This window comes from Papio anubis, chromosome 1 (assembly GCF_008728515.1).
Source record: "Papio anubis isolate 15944 chromosome 1, Panubis1.0, whole genome shotgun sequence".
NCBI lineage: Eukaryota > Metazoa > Chordata > Mammalia > Primates > Cercopithecidae > Papio > Papio anubis.
This window is the reverse complement of record NC_044976.1, coordinates 199015995-199042543: the sequence shown is the minus strand read 5'-3', so window position 1 is coordinate 199042543 and position 26549 is coordinate 199015995. Positions and strand designations below refer to the sequence as shown.

Here is a 26549-nt window from a genome sequence, read left to right as displayed (position 1 = left end):
CCTTACCCTCATCTTGGTAAGAAAGAAATGCCCAGATTACCATATTTCAATGAACTTGACATAAGCTTAGTGCATCAAAATAAGGCAAAGCACCTGTTTCAATTCCTCCACACATCCATCTTCCACCAATGCAAATCTAGAAAAGGATCTGTGCCTTTGTAAATTTGTTGTCCCTTTTTTTAAAGCTGGGTTTTAAAGGGCTTAAATGCCAAATATCACTTTCCCTTGGACCCTAAACCTGCAACTGAGCTTAGATGTTACCAGGCAGAAGGAAAGTAGCACTTGAATTATGATCTTGTGGTCGAAAATACATGTTTATAGGCGAGGCACAGTGGTTCACACCTGTAATCCCAGCACTTTGAGAGGCCAAGGTGGGCGGATCACTTGAGGTCAGGAGTTTGAGACCAGCCTAGTCAACATGGTGAAACCCGACTCCACTAAAAATGAAAAAATTAACCGGGCGTACACCTGTAATCCCAGCTACTTGGGAGGCCGACGCAGGAGAATGGCCTGAACCGGGAAGGTGGAGGTTGCAGTGAGCTGGAATCGAGCCACTGCACTCCAGCCTGGGTGACAGAGCAAGACTCTGTCTGAAAAAAGAAAAAAAAAATACATGTTTATAGTCAATTATACTTTTTCTATTTAAAAAAACCAAAGCAAAAGACACTCTTTTAGAAAGGAAAGCAGCTGGGCATGGTGGCTCATGCCTGTAATCCCAACACTTTGGGAGGCTGAGTGCGAGGCAGATTACAAGAGGCCAGGCATTTGAGACCAGCCTGGTCAACACGGTGAAACACTATCTCTGAAAAATTAGCCGAGCATGGTGGTACACACCTGTAGTCCCAGCTACTCAGGAGGCTGAGGCACAAGAATCGTTTGAACCCAGGAGGCAGAGGTTCCAGTAAGCCAAGATCACACCACTGCACTCCAGCCTGGGTGACAGAGACTGTATCTCAAAAAAATTTTTAAAAAGAAAAGCAAATGTTATGTTGCTACTGCTTATTACTCAGCAAATCTATTGTCTACTGCTCTCAAAATTCCAAAATTCACAAACACCAGAAATTATGAGAACCAGGCAGATTCATTCACTCGCAGGTTAGGTGACTTGCTCCCAGCCTTATAGAACCTGAGAACCAAACCTATCCCAGGTGCTAAGTTATCAGGTACCCCAATGAGATAGGTATTATTATTTCTATTCAAGTAATTGCTGGTCGTGGACTTTTAAAGTTACTCTGGAAAAGCTGTAACAAAGATGACAAATCCTTAAACATCAATGCACTATTACGGTGATCTCCAAATTTTTGATTATACAACTCATCGATTTTTCCTGCATTTATACTCAATAAGTGTAATTTATTTATAAATTATGCACATATGCTACAGCACTAACATTTTATATAATTATGAAGCATACATAAAAATAAAAATTACGTATCGCTTTTTAAACAAGGAGGCATTCTAGGATTTTCTTCCCATATTCCAAAAGACCATTTGAAACAAGCCACTTTGGTGACCACTGGTTTATTATTTTTAAAAGTGACCCAGTTTGGAACATAATCTCAAGAACTGTTAAGCCTTATGTGCCATCAGGCAGCTCAACCTTCGTTCCTCTCCGTTACTAGCCTCTAATGATTTTCTCTCTGCCTGCACACTCATGAGGGTGAGGCAGTGTTAGGGCTTCACAGCACAGGCTTTGTACTCAGGCAGAGTGAGGTTCAAATCCCAGCTCTGCCACTAACTAGCCATGTGACTTTAGGAAAGTTAAACTTCTTTGAGTCTAGCACACATTAAGTGCTAATTAGTAGTAGTTTTTATCGTATCTAGCTATTCTCGTGGTGTATAAACACACTCAGTTTTGACAGTGAAGTTCCTACTTCTGATCCGAGACTTTAAAATCACTTTCAGTCAAAAACTGCAGAGGCCCCGAGTTGCCGGCCAAGCCACCAGTGGCACTTGTGGCTCAAAGGCCATAGTGGGGTAAAAAAAAAAAAAAACCTTTGAGGAAATTTCTGTCCGGATTTTGGCCTTTGATCTCCCTCCAGGCCAAAAGAAAGGTGAAGAAGAAGAAAAACAAATCAGAGAAGCATAATTTGCTAGCTACCTTTTCCAATTAAAAAGGTAATCAATGACCTGTTTATGAAATCATTCTAAGCTTTTTTTGAATATTAAATAACAAAATGCTTACAGCCTATGATACAGATTCAAGAGTTATTATTATAATTCCAATAATATTACATCCTTCTCCCCTATCTTAATATTTCCTATATCTTCATACAACTGACACTAAAACAAGTTTCCAGCATGAAGAAGAAATCAATGGAGATGCATGCAACACATAACAGGACAACAGAAGAGTGAATTACCTTGACTAGGGAAATCTGAAGATTAATGGTCTTTCCATTCTTGAGGAGATTCTGCAATTTTCTGCTATGTAAAATGTTATCTATGTAGATCCAAAGCCTTTCAACAATATCTTCCTTCAGCTCAAGTTTTTTCTTATAAAAGGCAACCAATGATTGTCTTGCCCAGTCAAGTAATACCTGAATTTGAAGGAAACATACACTGACAATAAACTTACTTGCTAAGAGAGAAAGATGTTAGACATCAAAGGGACATTACAGGTATAACCAAATCCAGTTGCCACGGGGGCGAACCTCTCCTTTAAAACTTACCTTTGGTAATATTACTTAAGTGTTCAGGTATTTTAAAATGTTTATTATTAAAGGATAAGAACGGGAAAACAAATTTGTCTTGTTAGGGCAAATTAAAAGTTTCAGGTGAAACTCTAACATGTCTTACCCCCTTTTCTGAGATTATACAGGCATACCTCATTTTATTGTGCCTTGTAGATACAGATATTGCATTTACAGATAGGAGGTTTATGGCAACTCTGTGCCAAGCAAGTCTATCAGATCCTTTATTCCAACAGCATGTGCTTGCTTCGTGTCTCTGCCACATTTTGGTAATTCTCCCAGTATTTCCAACTTTTTCATTCTTATTCTATCTGTTATGGTGCTCTGTGACCGGTGATCATTGATGTTACTATTCTAAATGTTTTGGGGTGCCATGAACTGTGTCCTTCTAAGTCGGTAAGCCTAATCAATAAATGTTCTATGCGTCCTGATTGCTCCACCAAAATGCTATTACCCTGACCGGCTATTTTCCCCTCTCTCCTTCTCCTCTGGCCTTCCCATTCCTTGAGACACAATAATATTGCAATTAGGCCAATTAACCCTACTCCAGGTGTCCTGCTCCAGGTGTTCAAGTGGCAGGAATAGCTGCATGTCTCTTACTTTAAATCCAAAGCTACAAATAATTAAGCTTAGTAAGGAAGCCATGCTGAAAGGTGAGATAGACCAAAACCAAGCCTCTTGAGCCACTTAGCCAAATTGTGAATGCAAAGGAAACGTTCTTGAAGGAAATTAAAAGTGTTACTCCAGTGAACACCAAATGATAGAAAGTGAAACACCCTATTGCTGATATGGAGAAAGTTTTAGTGGTCTGGATAGGAGATCAAACCAACCACAACATTCCCTTAAACCAAAGCTTAATCCAGAGCAAGGCCCTAACTCTCTTCAATTCTATGAAGGCTGAGAGAGGTAAGGAAGCTGCAGAGAAAAAAGTTAGAAGCTAGCAGAGGTTGGTTCATGAAGTTTAGGGAAAGAAGTCATCTTCATAACATAAAAGTTCCAGGTGAAGTTATCTAGAAGGTCTAGCTAAGATTACAGACAAAGTTGGCTAAACTAAACAGATTTTCAGTGTAGAAAAAACAGCCTTCTATTGGAAGATGTCATCGAGGACTTCTTTTTTTTTTTTTTTTTTTTTTGAGATGGAGTTTCGCTCTTGTCGCCCAGGCTGGAGTAGAATGGTGCAATCTTGGGTACAATGCAACCTCCGCCTCCCAGGTTTGATTCTCCTGCCTCAGCCTCCCGAATAGCTGGGATTACAAGCACCCACCGCCACGCCCGGCTAATTTTTTTTTTTTTTTTGTATTTTTAGTAGAGATGGTGTTTTGCCATGTGGGCTAGACTGTTCTCAAACTCCTGGCCTCAGGTGATCCACCTGCCTCTGCCTCCCAAAGTGCTGGGATTACAGGCAAGAGCCACTGTGCCCAGCCACTATCTAGGACTTTCATAGCTAAAGAAGAAAGTCAACGCCTAGCTTCTAAGCTTCAAAGGACAGGCTGACTCTCTTATTAAGGTCTAATGCAGCTGGTAACTTTAAGTTGAAGCCAGTGCTCACTTACCATCCCCAAAATCCCAGGGGCCTTAAGAATTATGCTAAATCTACTCAGCTTGTGCTTTGTCAATGGAAAAACAAAGCCTGAATGATACCATATCCGTTTACAGCATGGTTTACTGAAGATTTTAAGCCCGTGTTGAGACCGATCGGAACCAAACAATTCCTATCAGAAGATTACCGCTCTTGGGTGACCAAGAGCTCTGATGGAGATGGACTAGGAGATGAATGTTGTTTTCATGATTGCTAACACAACATCCATTCTGCAACCCATGGATCAAGGAGTACTTTTGACTTTCAAGTCTTATTATTTAAGAAACACATTTCCTAATGCTATAGGTGCCATAATGATTTATCTGATGGATGTGGAGAAAGTCACACTGAAGATCTTCTGGAAAGAATCACCACTCTAGATGCCAGTAAAAACATTCATGAATCATGTGAAGAGGTCAAAATACCAACATTAACAGGATTTTAGAAGAAGCTGATTCCAGTCCTCGTGGATGACTTTGACGGGCTCAAGACTGAAGTGGAGGAAGCAACTGCATATATAATGGAAACAGCCTGGGAACTGGAATTAGAAGTGGAGCCTGAAGACGGGACTAATAAAACTTGAATGGATAGTTGGTTCTTAGAGATGAGCAAAGAAAGTGGTTTCTTGAGATGGAATCTACTCCTGGTGAAGATGCTGTGAACATTGCTGAAATGACAACAAAGGATTGAGAACAGAACTTAAACTTAGTTGATAAAGCAGTGGCAGGTTTTGAGAAGAAGTCCAATTTCGAAAGAAGTTCCACTGTGGGTAAAATGCTGTGACTTTCATAAAAGGAAAAGCTCCATCAATGCAGCAAACTTCACTGTTGTCTTATTTTAGAAGTTGCGAGTCACCCTAACCTTCAGCAATCACCACCCAGATCATCAATATTAAGGCAAGACCCTCCAGGATGATGACTCCCTGAAGGCTCAGATAACCAATAGCATTTTTGGGCAATATTTTTAAATTAAGGTATGTACATTTTTTAGGGATAATGCTATTGCATTCTTAATAAACTACAGTACAGTATAAACATAAATTTTACATGCACTAGGAAACCAAAAACTTTGTGTGACTCACAATATTGTGATCTATTTCGGTGATGTGGAACCAAACCTGCAGTATCTCTGAGATATGCAACTAAGTTTTAAAAGTTCGAAACACAAAGACTGCTCAGAACGACCACAGAATGTATCAGACACACAAAGCAAAAAAGCAAGTAAGAGTCGAAAGTCTGGGATTTGTGTCCTGGCTTCCCCCACGTTGCCTGCAGCTTAACCTCTAATACTATTAATATTATACATCATCTGGGAGACAGACACAGTTGATATGAAATCACACAAGTGCTTTATGAAAAGGAGGGCTGTGCCTATACAGGTTCCATTACTGTGTCATGTTTCCTTATTCACAAAACATTGAAGAAAGGTGGTGAGACCCCAGCTCATGATCCCAGAACTGTCAATAACAGTATGAACAGTGACAGATGCCAGAAGGAATAAAATCTCTCAGTATAACAACGGCAGAAACTTTGATCCAGTTAGCTGCTAGAGCCTCCCCTTTGTTTCACCCTGGGCAGACTTGCCAGGTGATGGCCATGCTGCCAGGTTGACTCCCACGTGCAGCCAGGTGTAGAAAGCACTGGCTATGACCGCTGCTCTCCGCACCACACCTGATCATCACTTCACACGTCATCCACCTTGGACGCATTCTGTGCTGTCTTCTTTGACAACAGGAACTGGATGTGTATTAATCCAATTTCATGAGCTTGTCATCCTGGTGTTTATCATGCCAACTATTTTTTAGCCTAAAAAGCCTGAGAAATTCTAACAAAATGCAATGCCTTTCTTGGTACCTAGCCTATTTTTAAAATGACTTTATACAAATATTAACATTTCTTTACTTCCCAACCTTCAATTTTTATCCAATCCTGAGGATTTTTAGCAAAGCACCACCAACCGATTATGAAACATCACTTTAGATTTATAAGCAAATGCAGCTATTAATGGACTTTTAGAACCTAACTTCTGTAACTTAATTACCCATGTGTTCATTAATGCATATACTTAATTTGTAATATAATGTCTCCAAACAAAAGAAATGCTAAATTCGGTGGGTTCATTTATTTATTTTAAAGAGACAAGGTCTTGCTCTATCACCCAGGCTGGGAGTGAAAGTGGCACAGTCATAGCTCATTGCAGCCTCAAACTCCTGGGCTTAAGGGATGCTCCCACCTCAGCCTCCCAGGTAGTGGGGACTACAGGCAGATGCCACCATGTCTGACTAATTTATATACATATATATTTATATATATTTTTTAAGAGATGAGATCTTATTATGTTGTCCAGTCTGGTCTAGAACTCCTGGCCTCAAGCGATCTTCCTGCTTTGGCCTCCCAAAAGAGAGATTACAGGCATGAGCCACTGCCCCCAACCTAAATGAGGTTTTTTAACAGGAAAAAAAAAAAAAAAGTATTAATGAAGTACCTGACTGATTACTTTTTTCATTGTCATTACATTTAACTTCCAACAAAGTTCCCTCCCCAACTTTTTCTCTACTTTTTTATTTTAACCAATTGTCAATATCCAAATTATACAAGTGATAATTATCTTGACAGACTGTAAAAATATGAGTTTCACATTAAACTTACTTGTTCTTTATTTGGAAGAAAGCACTGGTGAGAAATCCAAGCAAAGTGAGCTAGTTTTAGTTTATCTTCCCAGGAGGTTGTCTTGCTTTTAAGCTTAAGGGAAATGCCAGAATAAACAGCAGCCATGGCTAGGCTTTATCTACAATTTAAAAACAATGGAAAAAAAAATACTATAACAAGGTCAGACTGAGGAGGCACCAGAAAGCCAACAATATTGCATCTTATTGTTTACCTAATATGTATTCTTTTAAAAGTTTTTAATGAATCAACAGATTTGTCGGGGTAAATCTACATACAAGATGCTTGACTCCATGAATTTTCTGGGGGAAATTCAGACAAAAGCAAGCAAAAGATGGACTGCACACACAGAAGATGGACTATATGTATTCCAACTGCGATCAAACATCTCTTCCACAAAGGTGAGTGTGCAGGAATTCAACAAGGCCAATATCATTGTTTACATTACTTGTGGAAAGAGTCATTCATACATGGTTTCAAATTGAAAGAGGAAAAGATACATAAGCAATATCTGGAGAAAGTAATGTGTCTCCAAGTGAAAAAGAAATCCCCAAAGGAATACTGTTATTTCAGCTGCAACAGTAACCTTCCGCTAAGACTTTTATTCAGTCATGTATAAATTTACAACGCACATACACACTTCAAAAAAGATACAAGAGATACTTGCACAAGGAAAAGACTAAAAATAGAAAACAAAACACCGTTAGGTCTCGGGGATAGCAAACATACCAAACACCTACAGTTACTATAATACTGGTAAACTTGGCTTTGAGTTTCCTAAAAGTTATAGAGAAAAGGAACGTTAAGACGTTTTCATTTTAGAAATTAAATTATCCTTCACTCTACTGCAGAGAACAAGAACCATCAAGTGCTGTCAGTTTTCCTATTTTGTCAAAATGTCCAAAACGAATTCAACGATGCCTGACTTCTAAGTTCAATACCATAGACCGCCACCGCGACAGCTACAAAGTGCATAACAGGTGTTTGCTGAACTGGCTACAAAGACAACCGAGATGCTCTCCCCAGCTCCGCCAGAGTTCGGCTCTCCGGGCCTGCAACCGCCCTTACCGGGCAATGCGAAGTCCAGGGCGGACAGCACAGCCCTGCCAGCACTCCCTTCCCAGCAGAAAGAGACCAAGCAACAAGAACCAAGGGAGAGCAGCTAGATGCCAGGAGGGAGTTTGCCTTCGCGAACGGAGCGTGCCCAGTCGGCTGGCGCCCAGAGTCTGCTGGCGGCACCGGAACTGGGCAGGGTTGGGGGACCCCCATCCCGGGCCCGGCCTCAAGTAGGGAGCTCTCCTCAGGACCAGCCCCGGGTGGGGGACTCACATCGGAACCTGGCTGCAGGTAGGAGCTCACCGCGGGTGGGGACTCACCTCGGGACCCGGGCCCGGTAGGGGGCTGACCTCGAGACAGCTCCGGGTAGACGGCGGAGGACGGCGGCAGCGGCGGCGGCTGCTGTCCCGGTCCCGCAGCCCCACCACGTGGGACCGGGCCCCGCGCTCCTTCCGCCCGACGCCGGCGGCGCAGCGGGGAGGGGCGGCACGCACGCCAGGCGTCGCCAGCCGAGCGCCGAGGCGCCTCGCCCATTGGAGGAGACGGTTGCGCGTTGGAGGCCCGAGCGGCCCAGCCCGCGGCCCGCTCCGTGTCAGTCAGTCATGGAGCGGCCGCCCAGAGCGGCGGCGGGGCGGCGGGCCGCGGGGCGCGGGGGCCCAGCTGAGCCGACCATCGGAGCGAGACCCTGCGGCAGAGACGACGGAGGCGGAAGCAACCCGATCCCGGAGGCGGCGGCGGCGGGGGGAGCCGGAGCCGCCTGGGATGTTCAGTGAGTGCCGGGCACGGGCGGGAGGGCCGGAGGGTCGCGAGGCGGCGCGCGGCGGCGGGGCCGGGGCGGTGGGTCTGGCTGGCGCGCCTTGCCCGCCGGCGGGCGGTGGGGGTGGGGCGCGGGAGGCGGGCCGGGGGGGCGGTGAGCGGCTCTGCGCGGGCGCGGCGGCCGCGCCTCCGCCCTCGGCCTCCCGAGTCGCGGGCTGCGGCCGGCGGCGGCCTGCGCCTGGCCACCTGATCGGAAGTCGCGTTCCTGCGCAGGGGTGGGTCCCCGCACGGATGCCGGGCCTCGGGAGGAGGTGGCGGGCGCCCGCGGGGAAGGTATCCCAGTTCCCGACAGCCAGGCAGGGAGCACGGCTCCACAGCTCCTTTGCACGTAGGGGAAAAGGAAATGTCTTTGCGGCGAAGTCGGGATTCAACTTTGCACATGGTGATCGTGCGTGGGTGGGTGTGGAGTCGATCTCCGTGTGTGACACGGGGGAGCCAGAGTTAGACTAGCTGCTGCAGGAGAGTGCCGAGCTGCAAAGTGTCTCTCGGGGCTCTTAGCCTCATGACAGCAAGGTAAGGTTGATGCGCCCATGGCGTGGGGCGGGTTCACCATCCAGCTCGCGAAGCTGCCAGGCTTTTGAAAATGTATTCGATAAGGCGTTGGTCCGAAGTGAGTGGATGGTTAGAAACAGTGGTGTCATTTTAGACTTAGCGGAAGTGGAGTGCAGGAACGCTACATGCAGTTCTCCCATCAGTTGTGAAAGTCGTTGTAATGCGGATCTCACAGTCTTTGTGGTTCTGGGATCAGAAGGTGAGTGCCAGTCCCATGCGGTGTCTGTCTTAAATTACTGCACCTAAACTGACCTTGTAGATTGAAATCTCGGAATGGTGACTCCTGCTAACAAGCAGTTGGGAGCTGTGCTGAGAGGAACAGTAAGGGCGGAGCATGTCTTACATTAGGCGATTCAAGTGTGCCAACACCTGAGTTGGGGATGTAGGAGAGGACACGGAGGCTGTTCCCCAGTTCCTGATCACAGCTCTACTTGGAAGTGGGAGTAGGAAAGGGAGTTTTGTGCCTAATAGGTTAAATGCATCTGGCCACATCTTTAAACTTTGGAACAGCATAATGTAGTGGATAGAGCTTGGTGACAGTAGACCTAGGATGGAAACTATGTAGCCATCTGCGTAACCTCTCTGAACTGTAGTTTCCTCATCTATAAAATGCAATGATGAGGAATAACTTAAACGTAGAGTTTTTTTTTTTTTTTTTTTTTTTTTTAAGAGACAGGGTGTCTCTATGTTGCCCAGGCCTGGGCTCAAGCAATCCTCCCGCCTCAGCGTCCCAAAAAACTTCCTTTTTAAAGGTACCCAGAAAAAGAATGATGTATATGAAAATGGCTAAATGTTAGCTATTATGATTTCCTTTTTGCCAGATACCTTCTAGGTTCCCTGTAGTCCTAAGTTTTTTGCGTTAAATGGAATACATGCTAATTTTTTAATGAATCGTAAATCCTTCCTGCCTTAAAAATCAGTGTTAAGCTAGAAAATTAAAAGATGGGGTTGTTTTGAGTATTTTTCTTTGTCATCAACAGATTAGATTAGTGTATCTTGGAATAGTTTTGTTGCTCCTGCCTCTAAATGTGAGGCTTATTGAGCTTCTGTCTCTGTGAAACTAGGTAAAGGCCTCACTTAACTACTCAGTAACTGGTTTTTGACTTTGCAAGCAATATGTCAGCACCTGTGAAGGACATCTCTGGGGAAAGAAAGGGGATTTTTGTTTTTGCTAATTTATTTTGCTGGAAGGGTACTCTAGGGATCATCTGTTAAACCAGCATTACTCAATGGACAGTACTAGAAGTCAAGTTTCCAGCCTATTTTGTATGTGACTGGTGGCTTCTCAGGTAGTAAGTGTTCTGATCATTCTCTCAATAAGCATCTAGTAAGCATTCACTGTTGTACTCTCTCAGGAAGCGCCTGGTCATATATAGAATCCTTTGAGCAGCAAGATGCTATAGAAGGTAAGAGCTCAGACCCTTCAGCCAGATGACCTGAGTTCCCATCCTGGCACTGTGACTTCATTGGGCCTCAGCTTTCCCGTCTCAAGAATGTTACCTATGTCAGGTTTGTTGTGAATTTAAAGAAGGCAATCTGTGTAAAGCACTTAATTTTAAGTGCCCGAAGTCTCTTAGCGCCGGGTATGCTCAGTGTTAAGTATTCGCAGTGGTAGTGTGTGAAACAGACAAGAGTAGGGTTGAGTTCTGTGATAACAGATTTGTTCCCTAGGTCCGAATGTGGAAGGGACTGTGATCAAGGAAGCTTTTGGGAGGAAGAGATGACTAAGCTGAGCTGCGAAGTGTGGGTGGGATTTAGTCAAACCAGGTTGCAGTGCCAGTGTGGCAGTGACTCCAACTACTGGAGAGCCCCTGAGGGGAGAAGGTGGAGCGTGACCCACCAGTAGAGTAAGAAGAACCAAGGATTGGTCCAGTGAGGTAAACAAAGGCAGATTAGAGTAACCTGGAAATGACACAGTAGACACTCAATTTTTCTATCCTTCACACTAGTGGAGGCATTTGAAAGTATTTTGTTTTGTTTTGTTTTTTCAGACGGAGTTTCACTCTTGTCGCTCAGGCTGGGGTACAGTGGCGTGATCTTGGCTCACTGCAACCTCCACCTCCCGGGTTCAAGTGATTCTCCTGCCTCAGCCTCCCCAGTAGCTGGGACTACAGGCGCGCGCCCCCATGCCTGGTTAATGTTTGTATTAGTAGAGACGGGGTTTCACCATGTTGACTGGTGGTCTCGAACTCCTGACCTCAGGTGATCCACCCGCCTCGGCCTCCCAAAGTGCTGAGATTATAGGCTCGAGCCACTGCACCTGGCGGCAGTAAATGTTTTTAAGCTTAGCAGAGATAACATCAGATTAGCTCCTTGGAAAGATTGTGCCTATAGTAGTATAGTATTATGTTGAAAGTAGGGCCAGGTGTGGTGGCTCATGCCTATAATCCCATCACTTTGGGAAGATCACTTGAGCACAGGAGTTTGAGACCAGCCTGGGCAACGTAGTGAGACCCCATCTCTACCAAAAAAAAAAAAAAATTTTTTTTTTTTCTTAACTAACCAGGTGTGATGGTGTGCATGCCTGTGGCCCCAGCTCCTGAGGAGGCTGACTCAGGAAGATCCTTGAGCTCAGTCAAGGCTGCAGTGAGCCATGATTGTGCCACTGCACTCCAGCCTGGGTGACAGAGCAAGATCTTGTTTCAAGATAAAAAGACTTTTATTTTACTTTTATTTTTTATTAAAATTAAAAAAGTCTTGGATGTTCCCTGTCTGCCCGTGATTTCAAAAGGAAAATGGCGGTAGAGTTGGATATTTTATTCCAAATCTCAAAGCTTAGACAGCACTTACAGAAGGCATGAAGAAACCAGGCAGCCTTCCCTCTTAAAAATTATCTTCAAGTATGTATTGTATATGCTTGATCACAAGCAAGGTTTTCCCCCAAAAACCTTGGGGCTCCCCTGTTACAGGGCACTCTTTCTCAGTCTATTTTGAACAACACGGTGGTGTTTGGGATATTTATTCAATCTTACCAAATAAGTGAAACCAAAAAATAGGAAAGATTAGGTCATTATTCCTGATAGGGGTGGGGAGTATCACAAAGTGCAAGTGTTAAATGCCACACATAATTTTTCCAGATCGCCAAAAAAAAAAAAAAAAAAAGCGTGTGTGCGTGCATGCACATATATATACACACACATATATATGTGTGTGTGCACATACATGATGGTGAATGAAAAGACGTTCTGCTCACCTGAACAGGCATTGATGGCTTGGGTTGAGATTTCCAGCAACAGCATATGGATTTAAGAAGTGCCTTATTGTAACTGATTTAGTAGATGAGAAAGGTAAAGTGCTCTGGAAATGGAATTTGATGATTCATAGTGACTTAATTCATCACACACACTGGTGTTTGAAATATTCATGAATAGCTGGAGTGAATTTGTTTAGTGAATTCATATATTGCCTTATATATTTTAGATATGTGTAAATCGATAGAGATTATAGTTAGACGTTTGATTTTCATCTATAACCCTCAGAGTTTCTCTTTTTTTAAATTAAAGTTGACTAAAAAGTGTTCTTTTTAATTTTCTTATTGCAAAGGAAACGTGGTCATAGGTTTGGGCTTACCTTTTAGTTGAACATTTTACAGAAAGAAATTAGCTGCTGCTGTTTCTCTGCTGAAGCAAATTGTCTTTTTCCTTATTTTTTAATTTGAAGAAGATTTGAAGAGTGATGTATGTTGTCAGTGTTTCTAAACACTATAAAGGCCGGGCGCGGTGGCTCAAGCCTGTAATCCCAGCACTTTGGGAGGCTGAGATGGGCGGATCATGAGGTCAGGAGATCGAGACCATCCTGGCTAACAAGGTGAAACCCCGTCTCTACTAAAAAATACAAAAAACTAGTCGAGCGAGGTGGCAGGCGCCTGTAGTCCCAGCTACTCAGGAGGCTGAGGCAGGAGAATGGCGTAAACCTGGGAGGCGGAGCTTGCAGTGAGCTGAGATCCGGCCACTGCACTCCAGCCTGGGTGACAGAGCGAGACTCTGTCTCAAAAAAAAAAAAAAAAAGAAAACACTATAAAATACTTCCATTTATAATTGTTTAGTAGTCGAAGAAGATAGCCCCCCAGTAAGGTGTATCAAGGTGAATGGGTATTTAATAACTTTACAATGTTTGGCAATAATAAAAGGTAGCTGTGTTTTTAAAACAAAATACTAACTTTTGGAGACTTTGTCATTAGTAAGCAGAAGTGTTATGCAAAACTTTGTGAATTAACTTTTTTAAGCTAAGATGCTGATGCATTAGTTTCACCAGGTAATGTCATGCTGTAGAACTCTGTTGTCCAATATAGTAATCGTTGGCCACATATGACTACTTAAATTAAAATTAATTAAAACAATTCAGTTCCTTAGTTGCAGTAGTCATATTTTCGTTGCCCAGTCGCCCTGTGTGGCTAGTGACTACTATGGTGAACAGTGCAGACTTAGAACACTTCCGTCATATGTCAAAAATCCTCTTGGACAGTACTGCTCTGATATGAAAAATTGAAGATCATTCCATCCACTTTGAGACACACACACACATATAAATATTTTAATGAAGCATCTCCAAATCCTCATGTACTGCATTTGAATTCAGTTTCAGGAACAGTGATAAACATAGGAAAACATGCTACCCCTTATTTTGAGAACAGGACAGCCTATTTCTGTCTACAGTGGTGTTTGCAAGTAAAGTATTTGTGAAAGTTTTCTTTATGTAGTCAAGCACAGTAAGTAGTGTAGAAAGCCATTCTGTAGATTGTGCCACACTCTTCCACGTTAATAAGATTTGTATAGAAGCAAATTTTCTGTGCTGTAAAACAGTATTAAAGTAGAAATTCAAGAAGATCATGAGCTTAAAATAAACTCTCAAGAATTCCAAGAAGCTAGATAGCACTCACTTTATTTTTAAGATGAGCTTCAAAGATAAGCCCTGTCCTCAGGGAACTCTCCATCTGTTTAGGGGAACTGAGGAAGAGTGATGGCAGGAGGGGACGACCTGCCTGAGGGCTGGGGTGATTTAGGCTTGGGTGTAGTTATTAGATTTGAAATGTACTTTGGCTGCTTTTCAAAGGACCATATGATGAGGGCCTAAAGGTGGAAGAATATTGGAATAGTCCAGTTGAGAAGTGATTTGTAGAATCGGGCTTAGTGGCATACACCTGTGTTCCTAGCTACTTGGGAGGCTGAGCTGGGAGGATCATGAGCCCAGGAGTTGGAGACCAGCCTGGGCAATATAGCCAGACCACTCCTCTAAAGAGAGAGAGAGAGAGAGAGAGAGAGAGAGAGAGAGAAGCATTTGTGCTGTCAAATAGCAAACAGTCAAGATAGGGCAGCAGAAATGATTGAGTTGCACTAGCCACATTTCTTTTTTAAGTTGAGAGAGAATTCCCATTTAGAATAGGAGTTGGTGGCCTCTTCGAAGTAAGGGTGAGAGAGAACAGAATCTTAACATCATGACTGGCTTTTTGGGGGTTTGGTTTTCTTTTGTTTTGTTTTTGCTTTGATGGTGGATAATGGCACCATTAAGCCGACTAAGAAAACCGGGAGAAGGTAGAGGTATTGCAGGTGGAAATGTCTGTTAATCGACTGAGTTCAGGAAGGTGATCTGACTGTAAGTCTTGCATAGTGGTGTGGTGAAGCAGGGAATGTGAAGAAGCAGTGGCAGACGGGACTGGGAGGGCAGAGCCACAAGAGAGGCTTGCAGTGGGAGGGACCAAGGGAGTTTCAAGTAGGAGGTGAGTTCAGCAGCATCACATCCAGCTGAGAGATCATGAAGGGTGGTGCTGGAAAGTGACCGGTTAGATCAGACAAGAGTTAAGGAATCCTAAGTCTCAGTAGCCTGCTGAGGTCAGAAGCGGGGTCAGCTGGCTGGGTGAGGAGACTGGTGAAGGTTTAGCATAGCGTAGGTGGAAGGCTGTAGGGTAAGTAGCTGATGAAACAAGACTTCTGGAACATCAGCTGATGTTGGAGAAAATCTATTTCTCATGACATCTGTTTGCTGGATTTTGTGATTTCCACCTACTTTCTACCACTGCTACCATCCCCACCAGAACGCCACATTCTTCACTGCATCCTGAGCCCAGCTACGGCCTTATCCATGTGCCATTTTATTTCTTAGGACACCCTGGGAAAAAACACGGCTTCTAATTCAAGTATATTTCTGTCAGTCTGAGCAAAAATTGAATATGAAAGGCTATCATAATTTTTAAATTATATGAGGTATGACTGAAACGGAAAGTACTATGGCTCATTTATTTTTCAGTTATGATTTATATTTTCACAAAGCTAATTGAATATACTTTATCATGATGATTAATGCAAAGCTAGGATTTTAGGTCCAACTTAGACTGATCTTTTGATAGATATTACAACCATTTAGTTGCTGTGAATGAAGAGAACTAATAACTTAAGTTACCTAGTAGATACTTTACAAAAAATGCAAAAATAATTTTTTTCATCTGTTAGCGTAAATTTACCATTGGGAAAAAAGTACAATTACTCAAAAAAGGCCAACAGTCAGAAGTCTCAGTTGAAGAACTGATTTGAGGATTGTGTAGTGAGTTTGCCTGAATTTATCTTGAACTCACCCTTACTCAAAACTGCCACCTTATTGGGGCAGGGGGAGGGATGGGGGAGCCAGGTAGTACTCTTTTGGCATTTCATGGAACTGTGTAGTACTTGAACCTGTGATGTGGTGGGTGAGGGTGCCTCCCAGTACTCCTCTACCATCTGTGTACATTAGAGCCTAAGGGGGGTGGGGGTGGAGGGATAGGATGCAGCGTGTAACCACTGAAGGGATTGACCAGACTAGAGTTCCACACTGACAGCATCTTAAGAGAATGTCTGGGTTCCATGTATGTCCACCTCCCCATATTTCTGTAGTTGAATGTTAAGTGTGGCTGTGGTTTTCCCTGCGTAGTTGTTACGTTGAAGTGATCGTGTGGGATTTTATATAGCAACTTGGTTGAAGTATCTGGCAACTGTTGATATATGAGAATAGATTAACATTGTGTCAAAATCCTCATTTTGGGCCGGGCGCGGTGGCTCACGCCTGTAATCCCAGCACTTTGGGAGGCCGAGGCGGGCGGATCACAAGGTCAGGAGATCGAGACCATGGTGAAACCCCGTCTCTACTAAAAATAGAAAAAATTAGCCGGGCGCAGTGGCGGGCGCCTGTAGTCCCAGCTACTTGGGAGGCTGAGGCAGGAGAATGGCGTGAACCCGGGAGGCGGAGCTTGCAGTGAGCCGAGATTGCGCCACTGCACTCCAGCCTGGGCGACAGAGCAAGACTCCGTCTCAAAAAAAAATCCTCATTTTGATTTCCAGAAATACTAACAATGTGATATGAAGAGCAGAGTATTTGACATCTGTTTTTACCTCTGAAAGTTAGGTATTTTATATAAATTGAAAATTATGAGAAATTCTGAAATGGTAACAAAGAGTATAATTATATCTAAATCCAATTTCAGTTTGAAAGATTTTATAATTATAGGAAAAGCTAGGCAGGTAACGAAATTGCACTGTTCGTCTCATGTATGAGTCTCTCCAGAGACTTGGATCTAGTTTAAGGAGAGTTTTTTTCTTTTGGATATTAGAACTCTGGAAATCAATCTGGGTGGAGGGGACCGAGTTATCTCAGGTTCATTAATTATCCATGTCACTTGAAATATAGGTACATTGGAATAAAACCCAGCTAAGTTGATTGGGCCGTGATCTGGTATTTGAGTTCAGCATGGTTATGCAAGAGAGTCACTGCCAGAATTCCTGCATTTAAGATCCATGGCCCTACAGTTGGCTCACCACCCCCACTCAGGGAAGTGCCCTTATCATAAATGGTAGTTTGGACTCAGAGAAACTGCTATTTGGGGCAGCTAATTTAAGCACATTTGTTAGAATCAGTTTTACAAACTAGCTTCTAGCAATCTTAAATATAGTCAGTGTTGACTATCATTCATTCTACTCCGTTCTATTTACTCTTTCATAACTTCACATCTTTTCCCTTCCTCCTCAGACACAAAGGTATATTGTCTCACCTTGAGGACACTGTGTCATCACAGAGTCTGTTCTCCCTATCAGTCATTTGTGTGTCTTTCACACGCAAGGGTTTTTCCTGTCAGAGGTGATCTGAGAGATCCAGGCTCATCTGCCTAGAATGCTCAAGGATGTACATCGATACGTGCATGCATTCCCAAGTCAGCAAAAGATCAGCAGTGTAGAAGTCGGAAAGATTTCAGTCTCGGCTAGAGTAGGGAATTGGGCTGGCTTGGGAAAGTCCACAGACTAGGAGCTCTTGAAGTTAGGTGAAAAGCAGTTTTAGCAAGTGATGGGAAGAGGCACTGGTTGGATTGACTCGTCTTGACTTTGGGCCACACGGGAAAGGACAGTACTGTCACAGTCTCTGTGTGCATTTAACTTTTTTCATCTAAATATAACACTGAACCAGAATCTGCAGGGCTGGAATTATTTAGACATGTCCACACACTCACGGGATTCTTATGTCTAGCCAGGTTGGAGGATCGCTAGTAGAGCAGTGCTGATCAGTGGCCACAGAGAATGGGAGCAGGGACCCCACTCTCAGAAGTATCAGAATCCCTGGATTAGCAATTTAATAAAACAACTTAATTAAAAAGTAACCCAAGTCATCAATACAGTGAGAGAATAACACACCATACACAAGCAAGGTGAATTTCACAGTGAGAAGAGAGTTCAGTATTTAGAAATTTATTATTGTGTTTCATTATGTCACTGCTTCACAACCACAATGTCCCTTCTTTTTAACTGTCACAGACCTAGTACCCCTTCTTTGTAACAAATATTTTGAACTCTTTGGCAATCTAGAAATAAAATGCACATGCCGGGCACGGTGGCTCAAGCCTGTAATCCCAGCACTTTGGGAGGCCGAGACGGGCAGATCACGAAGTCAGGGGATCGAGACCATCCTGGCTAACATGGTGAAACCCCATCTCTACTAAAAAATACAAAAAACTAGCCAGGCGAGGTGGCAGGCGCCTATAGTCCCAGCTACTCGGGAGGCTGAGGCAGGACAATGGCGGGAACCCGGGAGGCGGAGCTTGCAGTGAGCTGAGATCTGGCCACTGCACTCCAGCCTGGGCGACAGAGCGAGACTCCGTCTCAAAAAAAAAAAAAAAAAAGAAAGAAAATGCACAGATAATGTAATCTTTCTATGCATATGATTTAATATATATATAAAATGTCCTGACATTTTATATTTATATGTGTATATATTTGTGGTTGTGTCTCTAGCCTTCACAGTTTGCTGTGTTGTATGACTTTTAGGGAACTGAAAAGTGGGTCTTCAGAGTATTATTTTTAAAGGGCTCCCACAAATCAGTTTAGGAGGAAATAATTACTTGCAAATGGTATTGGGACAGTGTGTTAGCTACAGTCACTAGGCAAAACATTTGTTCGGTTATTCACCACACACTAAAAGAAACTGCAGTTGGACGAAAATTAGATACAAATAATTTTTTTATGTTTAAAGAAAAATAAGACCAGGCATGGTAGCTCATGCCTGTAATCCCAACAATTTGGGAGACCAAGACAGGAGAATTGCTTCAGCCCAGGAGTTTGAGACCACCCTGGGCAACATAGCAAAACCTCTTCTCCACTAAAAATATAAAAATAATAAATAAATAGATTTCTGGAAAAGATGGAATTTTATGTCTTAAAAAAGAATGGAAGGGCAGGCATGGTGGCTCACACCTGTAATCCCAGCACTTTGAGAGGCCAAGGCAGGTGAGTCATTTGAGGTCAGGAGTTCGAGACCAGCCTGGCCAACATGGTGAAACCCTATCTCTATTAAAAATATAAAAATTAACCAGGTGTGGTAGTGTGGGCCTGTAATCCCAGCTACTCGGGAGGCTAAGGCAGGGAATCACTTGAACCCAGGAAGTGGAGGTTGCAGTGAGCTGAGATCGTGCCATTGCACTCCAGCCTGGGCAACAGAGCAAGACAGTGTCTCAAAAATAAAATAAAAGAATGAAAGAACTCTCAAAGGAAAATAATAATGATGTAACTGAAACTTAAACACATGCAAATAAATGATCAAAAACAGATCTCCCACACAAAACAACTGGGAAACCTTGATTTAGAGAATGTTGCTTTGGTTGGGATGATCGTGTGTGTATGCGTACATGAAATGCATTCCAAAATGGACACAATATTTTGGTCCTGGAGGGGAAAGTATGTTTTACATAACAGCAGTGAACCCACAAAATTCATCCAGCTGTCTTTGGTCATCTGGACTGCAGTATTTATTTCTGACAAAGTAGTGTTTGAGGCCATGGCAATACTAGGGGTTCCTGTCATTCTTGATAATAAACTCAATAGTCAAAGGAAACAGTGCCTCTTTTTTTTTTTTCTTTTTCCCTTTTTTTATTTTTGTGAACCTACAAATTAGCTTGAATTATTCAAAAATAATTTACTTCTGTTCAGGTCACTTCCTACCACTTTCTTTTCCTTTCTTACAGGAATTTATGAGACATATGCTAACACATAAACATACCCTCTTAGTGTTGTGCTACCTTTCTGTACCTGTGGTTTAAAATAAAGAGTGAAAAAGGTAAATAATATTATACAATTAAAATGAAAACACATTTTGCAAATCCCTGACTTGGAGCTGGCAGCCTTTTCCTGGCTGTTAAGCAAAAATATCACAATCCCCTTCACCATTGTTAACTTCATACTTTGTTAACATCTATTTATCCAGTTTCTGTGGTCTTTGAGTTGGCACTGCCTCCTGCCTGCTTTTTTGGCTAGTTCACTGCTAATTAACACCTCTCTCACAGAGTAGGCAGGAGAAATCAAAGGCCCTAAATTTCAGACTGGCCCTGTTTGCTCTTTGTTAGCTTCTCTACTGAAAAGTTTCATGGGGCTGATTGGAATCTTGGTATTAAACAGCGTTTGGGGGTGATCTAAGGACTTTATTATCAGTGCTTTTCGTATTTTCTATAATTGAAGTTCGTTGTATTGTCATTGGAGAAACAGACAAAATGGAAGAGTATACCACGTTGGCATTAGGGAACTTAGATTTGCGTCTTAACTAGGCCACTTAGCCACATGGCTGGTCTTCCTCTCCTCCGTATCCTACCCATCCGCGATGGTGCAGTTGGATGCGTTGCTCTCCCAGGCCCCTGATGTCTCTGCATCCTGTGGTTGCCTCCCTCGAAGGTCATGAAACGAGTGCGTACCGAGCAGATTCAGATGGCAGTGTCCTGCTACCTCAAACGCCGGCAGTACGTGGACTCAGACGGTCCCCTGAAGCAAGGACTGCGGCTGTCACAGACTGCTGAAGAGATGGCGGCCAATCTAACAGGTAAGGGTGGGGGTTTGTCTGGTGGGGTGAACCTGGAGCAGGAGAACTCACGTCAGTATCCATGTGGGATTGCTTCTCTTCTCAAGACAGTGCCAGAGAGAGCAGACTGACCAAAAACCTCAGTGAGCTATGTTAAGTGAATGATGTTGGCCTCAGAGGCCCTGTCTGTCATTCAGAGCCATGCTCACATGCCACTTCTGATAACCTCTGTGGTTCTCCTGGCTAAAGTCATTTCCTTCCTCAGGACCATTCAGTTACTTTATCTGTACCTGAAAGTATGTGCAACTTTTTGCTTCCGTAAACAATTAACCTACAAAACCCTTAGGGACAGGGTCTCCCTCTGTCCCCTTCTTGCACAGGTCCCCTCTCCTCCAGCATGGAGCTTCACATGTGGAAGTCAGGTTTGTTGAATGAATTAGTACTTCAGGATCCATAGTTGGAAATATTATTATTATAGACACGTTCCTGAGGTTTTTTAAATTTGTTTTTGTTTTTTAATGTTTTGAAATCAGATTCTATTTTAGAAAAACTTGAGTTGACTCCATCTGGATTAACAAGTACGGTCATCCCTCAGTACCCATAAAGGATTGGTTCCAGGACCGCTCCATGGATACCAAAATCCACGGACACTCAAGTCCCTTCCTGATAAGACGTGGTATAATATTTGGCATAGTAGGTTACATTTACACACATCCTCCTGTATTCTTTAAATCATCTCTAGGTTGCTTATAATTCCTAATACAATGCCTACATATCACCTCATTCACATGGATTCATCATGGTATTCAGCACCTGGTAAATTCAAAGTTTGCTTCTTAGGACTTTGGTTTTTTTTTTTCCCCAAAAAATTTTTGATTTGCAGTTGTTTGAATCCATGGATGTGAAACCCACAGATACGGAGGGCCAACTGTAGTTGTTAGCTATTTTGTAAGTTCATGTTTCTATGTAATATGACTCTCTTCTTCTTTTTTTGTGTTTTTGTTTTTGTTTTTTGTTTTTTGTTTTTTGAGACAGGGTCTCTCTCCATCACTCATACTGGAGTGCAGTGATGCAGTCACAACTCACTGCAGCCTCAACCTCCCAGGCTCAAGTGATCCTCCCATCTCAGCCTACCGAGTAGCTTGGACCACAGTCATGTACAACCACCTGGCTAATTTTTTTTTTTTTTTTTTTTGCTTGTTATTCTTGTTAGAGATGGGATCTCACCATGTTGCCCAGACTGGTCATGACCTCCTGACCTCAAGCGATCCTCCCACCTTGGCCTCCCAAAGTGCTGGGATTACAGGTGTGAGTCACTGCACCCAGCATAACAGGACTTGCTTTTACTGAACTTATTTACTAGAGATTCTGGGGGGGGGGGAAAATGCTGGGATGCTTTAGGGTGATTATAAACTACTTTAATGACTGTGTGTGGAGGTGGAGTTAGCAGTGATTTCTGCATCTCAGTCCTGGTTCCCTTTCTCACATGCTCAGGCTACATTCTTCTCTCTTCTTTGTTCCTGGACTTTCTCTGCTCTTCCAAGTATCTGTCACCACCTGCTCCGTTTCTTAATGGTTTCATCCTCCATCCTAGCAGCAGCAATTACCTCAGCGCCCTCTTTTCATATACCTTCAAAGTCAAGGACCCGGGGTTCATTGACATTGCCATAGGAAGAGAGTGCTAGGACAGTAACAACCTGAGGACGCTCTCAAAGGAGTGGTTCCTGACTCCCTCTGAAACACTAACAGAAGCCTAGTCAGCAGCCTGCCGCCACCTATTTCAGGGTCAGATCCACCTGTTCTTCCTTCCCTTCAAACTCCTCAGAGATACCCTTAACCAAAACAGGGCCAGATTATGGGCTTGGTATAGAATACTGAGTGCCTTATTGTTCGAATAGGGGAGTCCATTTACAACACCTCTATCCCACTGTAAAGTAATTCTTTCTGAACATGCCATCCCAGCTGTTTCAAAAATCTGCTGCCCTGCATCCTTTGGAACCAGGGAGCAGTAATTCTTGCTGCTGTTGACAGAAAGTCGGAATGAACAATATTAAACAGTCTTCAAGAACTTTGCTCATCTAAGTTGTCTTAGTTTCAATAGAATAGCTTATTAGGACAAAGTGTTGTTGCTGGAAAACCACCAGGAAAAGTGAGAAACATGAAATATGATTATCGGAAGATTTTGTCCTAGATTTTTCCATTAAGTAAGTAATCTGAAGAATTCTGTCTTTTTTCAGCAGACATTTAGTGAACATCTGCTCTAGCCCACGTGCTGAAAAGTTCTAGAGATAGCTACGATTTGACCCTAGCTCTGAGAAGCTAAGTGTTCTAGTTGGGAAGTGAGGCAGGTAAGTCAGTGATTGAAGAAGAGCATGAGATAGTAAGTTCTGTGAGGGGGGAGATTCAGTGGTAGCACAAAAGATCATCCAAATTAGGCTGGCAAGCCAAGGAAGGTACCCCAAAAGGCCTTATGATTCCTGACATAGTTGGGGGTCAGTAAATAGTTGAAGGAGTGAGCTGAGTTGCAAAGGAACCATTAGATATTTACCAGGGAACAAATTGGAGGAGGGTATCCAAGTTTTCAAATGTGAATTTTAGAAAAATCAGTCTAGTGGCAGTATTGAGAAGGCAGCCCAGGTTAGAATCAGGGAAAGTAGTTAGAAGACACAGTCCAGTGAGAGGTGAAGACAGCCTCAGTTGAGGAAGTGGTAATGGGAGTGGAGAGGAGAGGATAAATTTTAGGAATCTGTAGGATTTAGTGACAGAATAACTAAAGGTGGGGGCAAGAAGGAGGAGGAGGAGCCCTGCCCTTGCATGCAGGCTTGCAGCAGGTCCTCGCTTCTGGCTTCTCTTCCTTCTCCTGGAGTAGGGTGCCTTTCCTCTCACCTGTGATTCCCTTTCTACCTGTTTCCTGTTATGGCTCCCTCAGTCCTGCCGCATTCATCACCATTTCTCCATCCACATTCCATTGTCCAAAATGCATTCATGTTTCATTCAGGATACGGTTAAAGGTGGCTTCCCTTGGTTTTTAGCCACCTTCTTTCCCCAGTATTCCCGACTCCTCTTGTAAACAGGAAGAGAATGGTTTTTGGTTTTTGTTTTTAGAAAGCATAAACTCACAGATTGGAGATGAAGTGTGTGTTTACATATTGACTATTGAGACTCCAACCTTGTTTCCCCCGCACCAATTCATCTGCCCGGGATACTGCAGCCAGGCACCCATGCTCCAGGAAGGCAAGTAAACGATCCTTCCCTGGGGAGTCCAACTTGCCCAAGAAGAAATACCAAAAGACAGTGATGGTGGGACATTGCTCACCCTGGTCACCCTGGAGGATGAGCCTCACCACCCAGAGCGCCTCACTGTAAGACAGCCAGGGGCCATAGAACCCTAGAAGAAACATCTCTCATAAGAAGGGCAGATGGAAAGAAACAGAAGAAAACTTCAAAAATACCTTGTTTCAGATACTTAGGATTCAAAAATCATAGCCGGTTTGGGGAAAAAAAAGAATGTTGAGAATGAAAAAACTTATCAATTAGATACATGATAGTAAAAAATAAAAACTCATTAGGTATTATAAGTAATCTAGGGGGAAATAATCAGTAGAAGGGCCAAAAGGTGAGGAAGGCTTTCAGAAAGTAGAGCAAAAAGACAAAGAAATGGAATAACAGGAGAAAAAAATGAAAGGATTGGTTCAGGAGATCCGACCTTGAAATTGTAGGAGTCTCAGAAGATAGGGAATTATCAAAATGATTCAAGAAAACTTCGCAGAACTAGAAGACGTGAATTTCCAGATTGAAGGGGCCCACTCAGTGCCCAGCACAATGGTTGACAACGAACTCACACGAAGGCACCTGTGAAATGTCAGAACATAGGGTCAAACATTTCCTGATAAATCTCATGAATTTATGTACTTGTCTTCTCTCATTCACCTTGTCCTGCGCTTTATGCCTTTCCTTCCCTGGCCCTCATTTTATTGACCTTCAGGTGGGAGGGGAGAGAAACAAGTGTCATCAGTCTGTTATATTTAACCAAGACCCAGCACACTTTGGAAACCTGCTGAAATGTCAGTTGCTGTGCATGTGTGCACAACACCCTCCTTCACCCTGCCACATACTGGATTAATAATCATCTCTCTGTTTCCTGCCCTGTCTTGTGTATCTTCTCTTTAGTGCAATCAGAATCTGGTTGTGCCAACATAGTGTCTGCAGCCCCTTGCCAGGCAGAACCCCAGCAATATGAAGTACAGTTTGGACGACTGCGGAATTTTCTCACTGGTAAGTACTCAGCTCTAGAACCTTTTCTTATTAAGAAAACAGAGTAATACAGACCAACTCTGGGCACACTGCTTATGAGTTAGCCCTGCTCCACAAGGAGCAGTAAAAAGAAAAAAATAGAGTAATGCAAATTTATCTTAGAACCAACTATATTCCACGATTGGTATGAGATACTAGGGATTTGAAGGTACTCTTAACACAGTTCTTGCATTCAAACTTATGGTCTATTGGAATTCCTGAAGAGTTCAATCATGAGGTTTAAGTTTACAAGGGCAGAGCTCTGGGTGTTTTATTCATGGCCTTCAGCACAGTGACTTGTGACTTGTATTGAATAAGTAAAAACTGTCAGCCATGCAGAGAAACATCCTTAAATACAGCACATTTGAAATGTACATTATATCTCTACTAATAATGTAGTACATTTCACAATGGGCTTTGCCCCTTATTTCCAAAAGTGCAAGTAAATAGTCCTTATGAATGAACAGGCAAAAATACTAAAAGTTGTCATTTAGACCAGTTTGTGAGTGGCAGGATGACCACTTGAGATATAAGAATAAAAAAGATACTATACCACATATTAGGAAGAAAAACATTAAGAGCCCCAGAAGATAAATGGGAAAGGGATGTAAACATAAAATTTTATACCAGGATAACTCACTTTAGCAATCAACCAAGTGTATTAATACTTCACTACAAAAATCATTGCAATTCTGTAACAATAAAATTATGCGATTGAGTTTATTTTATTGTATACCTATGCTTCAATGATTAAAAAATACAAAAATGTATGTAATGTCATTAGGGTCATCTGAGTGTCACTCATGATGGAAATAAGTCATATCCATGACAAAAGCAATCTCACTGTCATGAGTCAGAATATATCTCTGTTAAAATTACACATTTGTTGATTTACCTTTGTGTCTGTTTTCCTCATTAGACTATACGCTCCATGAGGGCAGGGACCATATCAATATATCTTAGGACAGTATCTACCCTGGCATGTAGTCAGCACTTAACATAAATACAGGCTGAATGAATGAAGGAGACAGGCTCAAAGAAGCCAGATAATTTCCTTCTTTTTTTTTTTTTTTTTTTTTTTTTTTTGAGACAGGGTCTTGTTCTGTTGCCCAGACAGGAGTGCAGTGGCATGATCATGGCTCACTGCAGCCTCGACCTTCTGAGATCAAGTGATCCTTCCAACTCGGCCTCCTGAGTAGCTGGACCACAAGCATGCGCCACCACACCTGGCTAATTTTTTTTTTTTAATTTTTTTGTAGAGACAGGGTCTCACTGTGTTGCCCAGGCTGATTTCAAACTCCAGGCCTCAAGGAGTCCTCCCATCTTGGCCTCCCAAAGTGCTGAGATTATAGGCACAAGCCACCACACCCAGCCAAGACATTTCTTTCTAAACCAGCTTCCGCACCACTAGTATGGTGAAAATAAATCTGTCATGGAGAGAATAATATCATAGTTTTTTAACTGAGTAAAATAACTTTCTAAAAACTGAGTTAAATTTTTCCTAAAATTGCTTAACGCCTCAGAAACCAATGCCAATGATAAAAAGTATCTCTAAGTTCTTACCTCTGAATGAAAGAAACACTATAAATTCAGTTTTTC

General features: G+C 42.8%; 2 protein-coding genes across 5 annotated transcripts in view; one reads left to right on the top strand and one right to left on the bottom strand.

The window, feature by feature from the left end:
- URB2 (URB2 ribosome biogenesis homolog) overlaps positions 1-8470 on the bottom strand; it is a 33810-nt gene extending 25340 nt beyond the window's left edge. For 2 of the 3 annotated variants that reach the window (XR_002519005.2, XM_021931235.2), the window contains exons 1-3: positions 8315-8470; positions 6921-7059; positions 2364-2540 (exon numbers count right to left, since the gene is read on the bottom strand). Coding sequence is in view for 2 of the 3 variants with exons in the window: in XM_021931235.2 (XP_021786927.1) it covers positions 2364-2540; positions 6921-7046 (303 nt within the window). In the remaining variant the exon portion in view is untranslated. The remainder of the gene's footprint in view (positions 1-2363; positions 2541-6920; positions 7060-8314) is intronic. The other variant, XM_003893787.5, reaches the window with a different exon arrangement.
- A 113-nt stretch (positions 8471-8583) lies between these two features.
- Positions 8584-26549, top strand: part of TAF5L (TATA-box binding protein associated factor 5 like) — a 33285-nt gene continuing 15319 nt past the window's right edge. Inside the window, exons 1-3 of one of the 2 annotated variants that reach the window (XM_003893789.5) lie at positions 8584-8763; positions 20534-20678; positions 24828-24932. In XM_003893789.5, coding sequence (XP_003893838.1) covers positions 20537-20678; positions 24828-24932 — 247 coding nt within the window. In that variant the 5' untranslated portion in view covers positions 8584-8763; positions 20534-20536. Of the gene's footprint in view, positions 8764-20533; positions 20679-24827; positions 24933-26549 lie in introns of those variants that run through there. The other variant, XM_031659188.1, reaches the window with a different exon arrangement.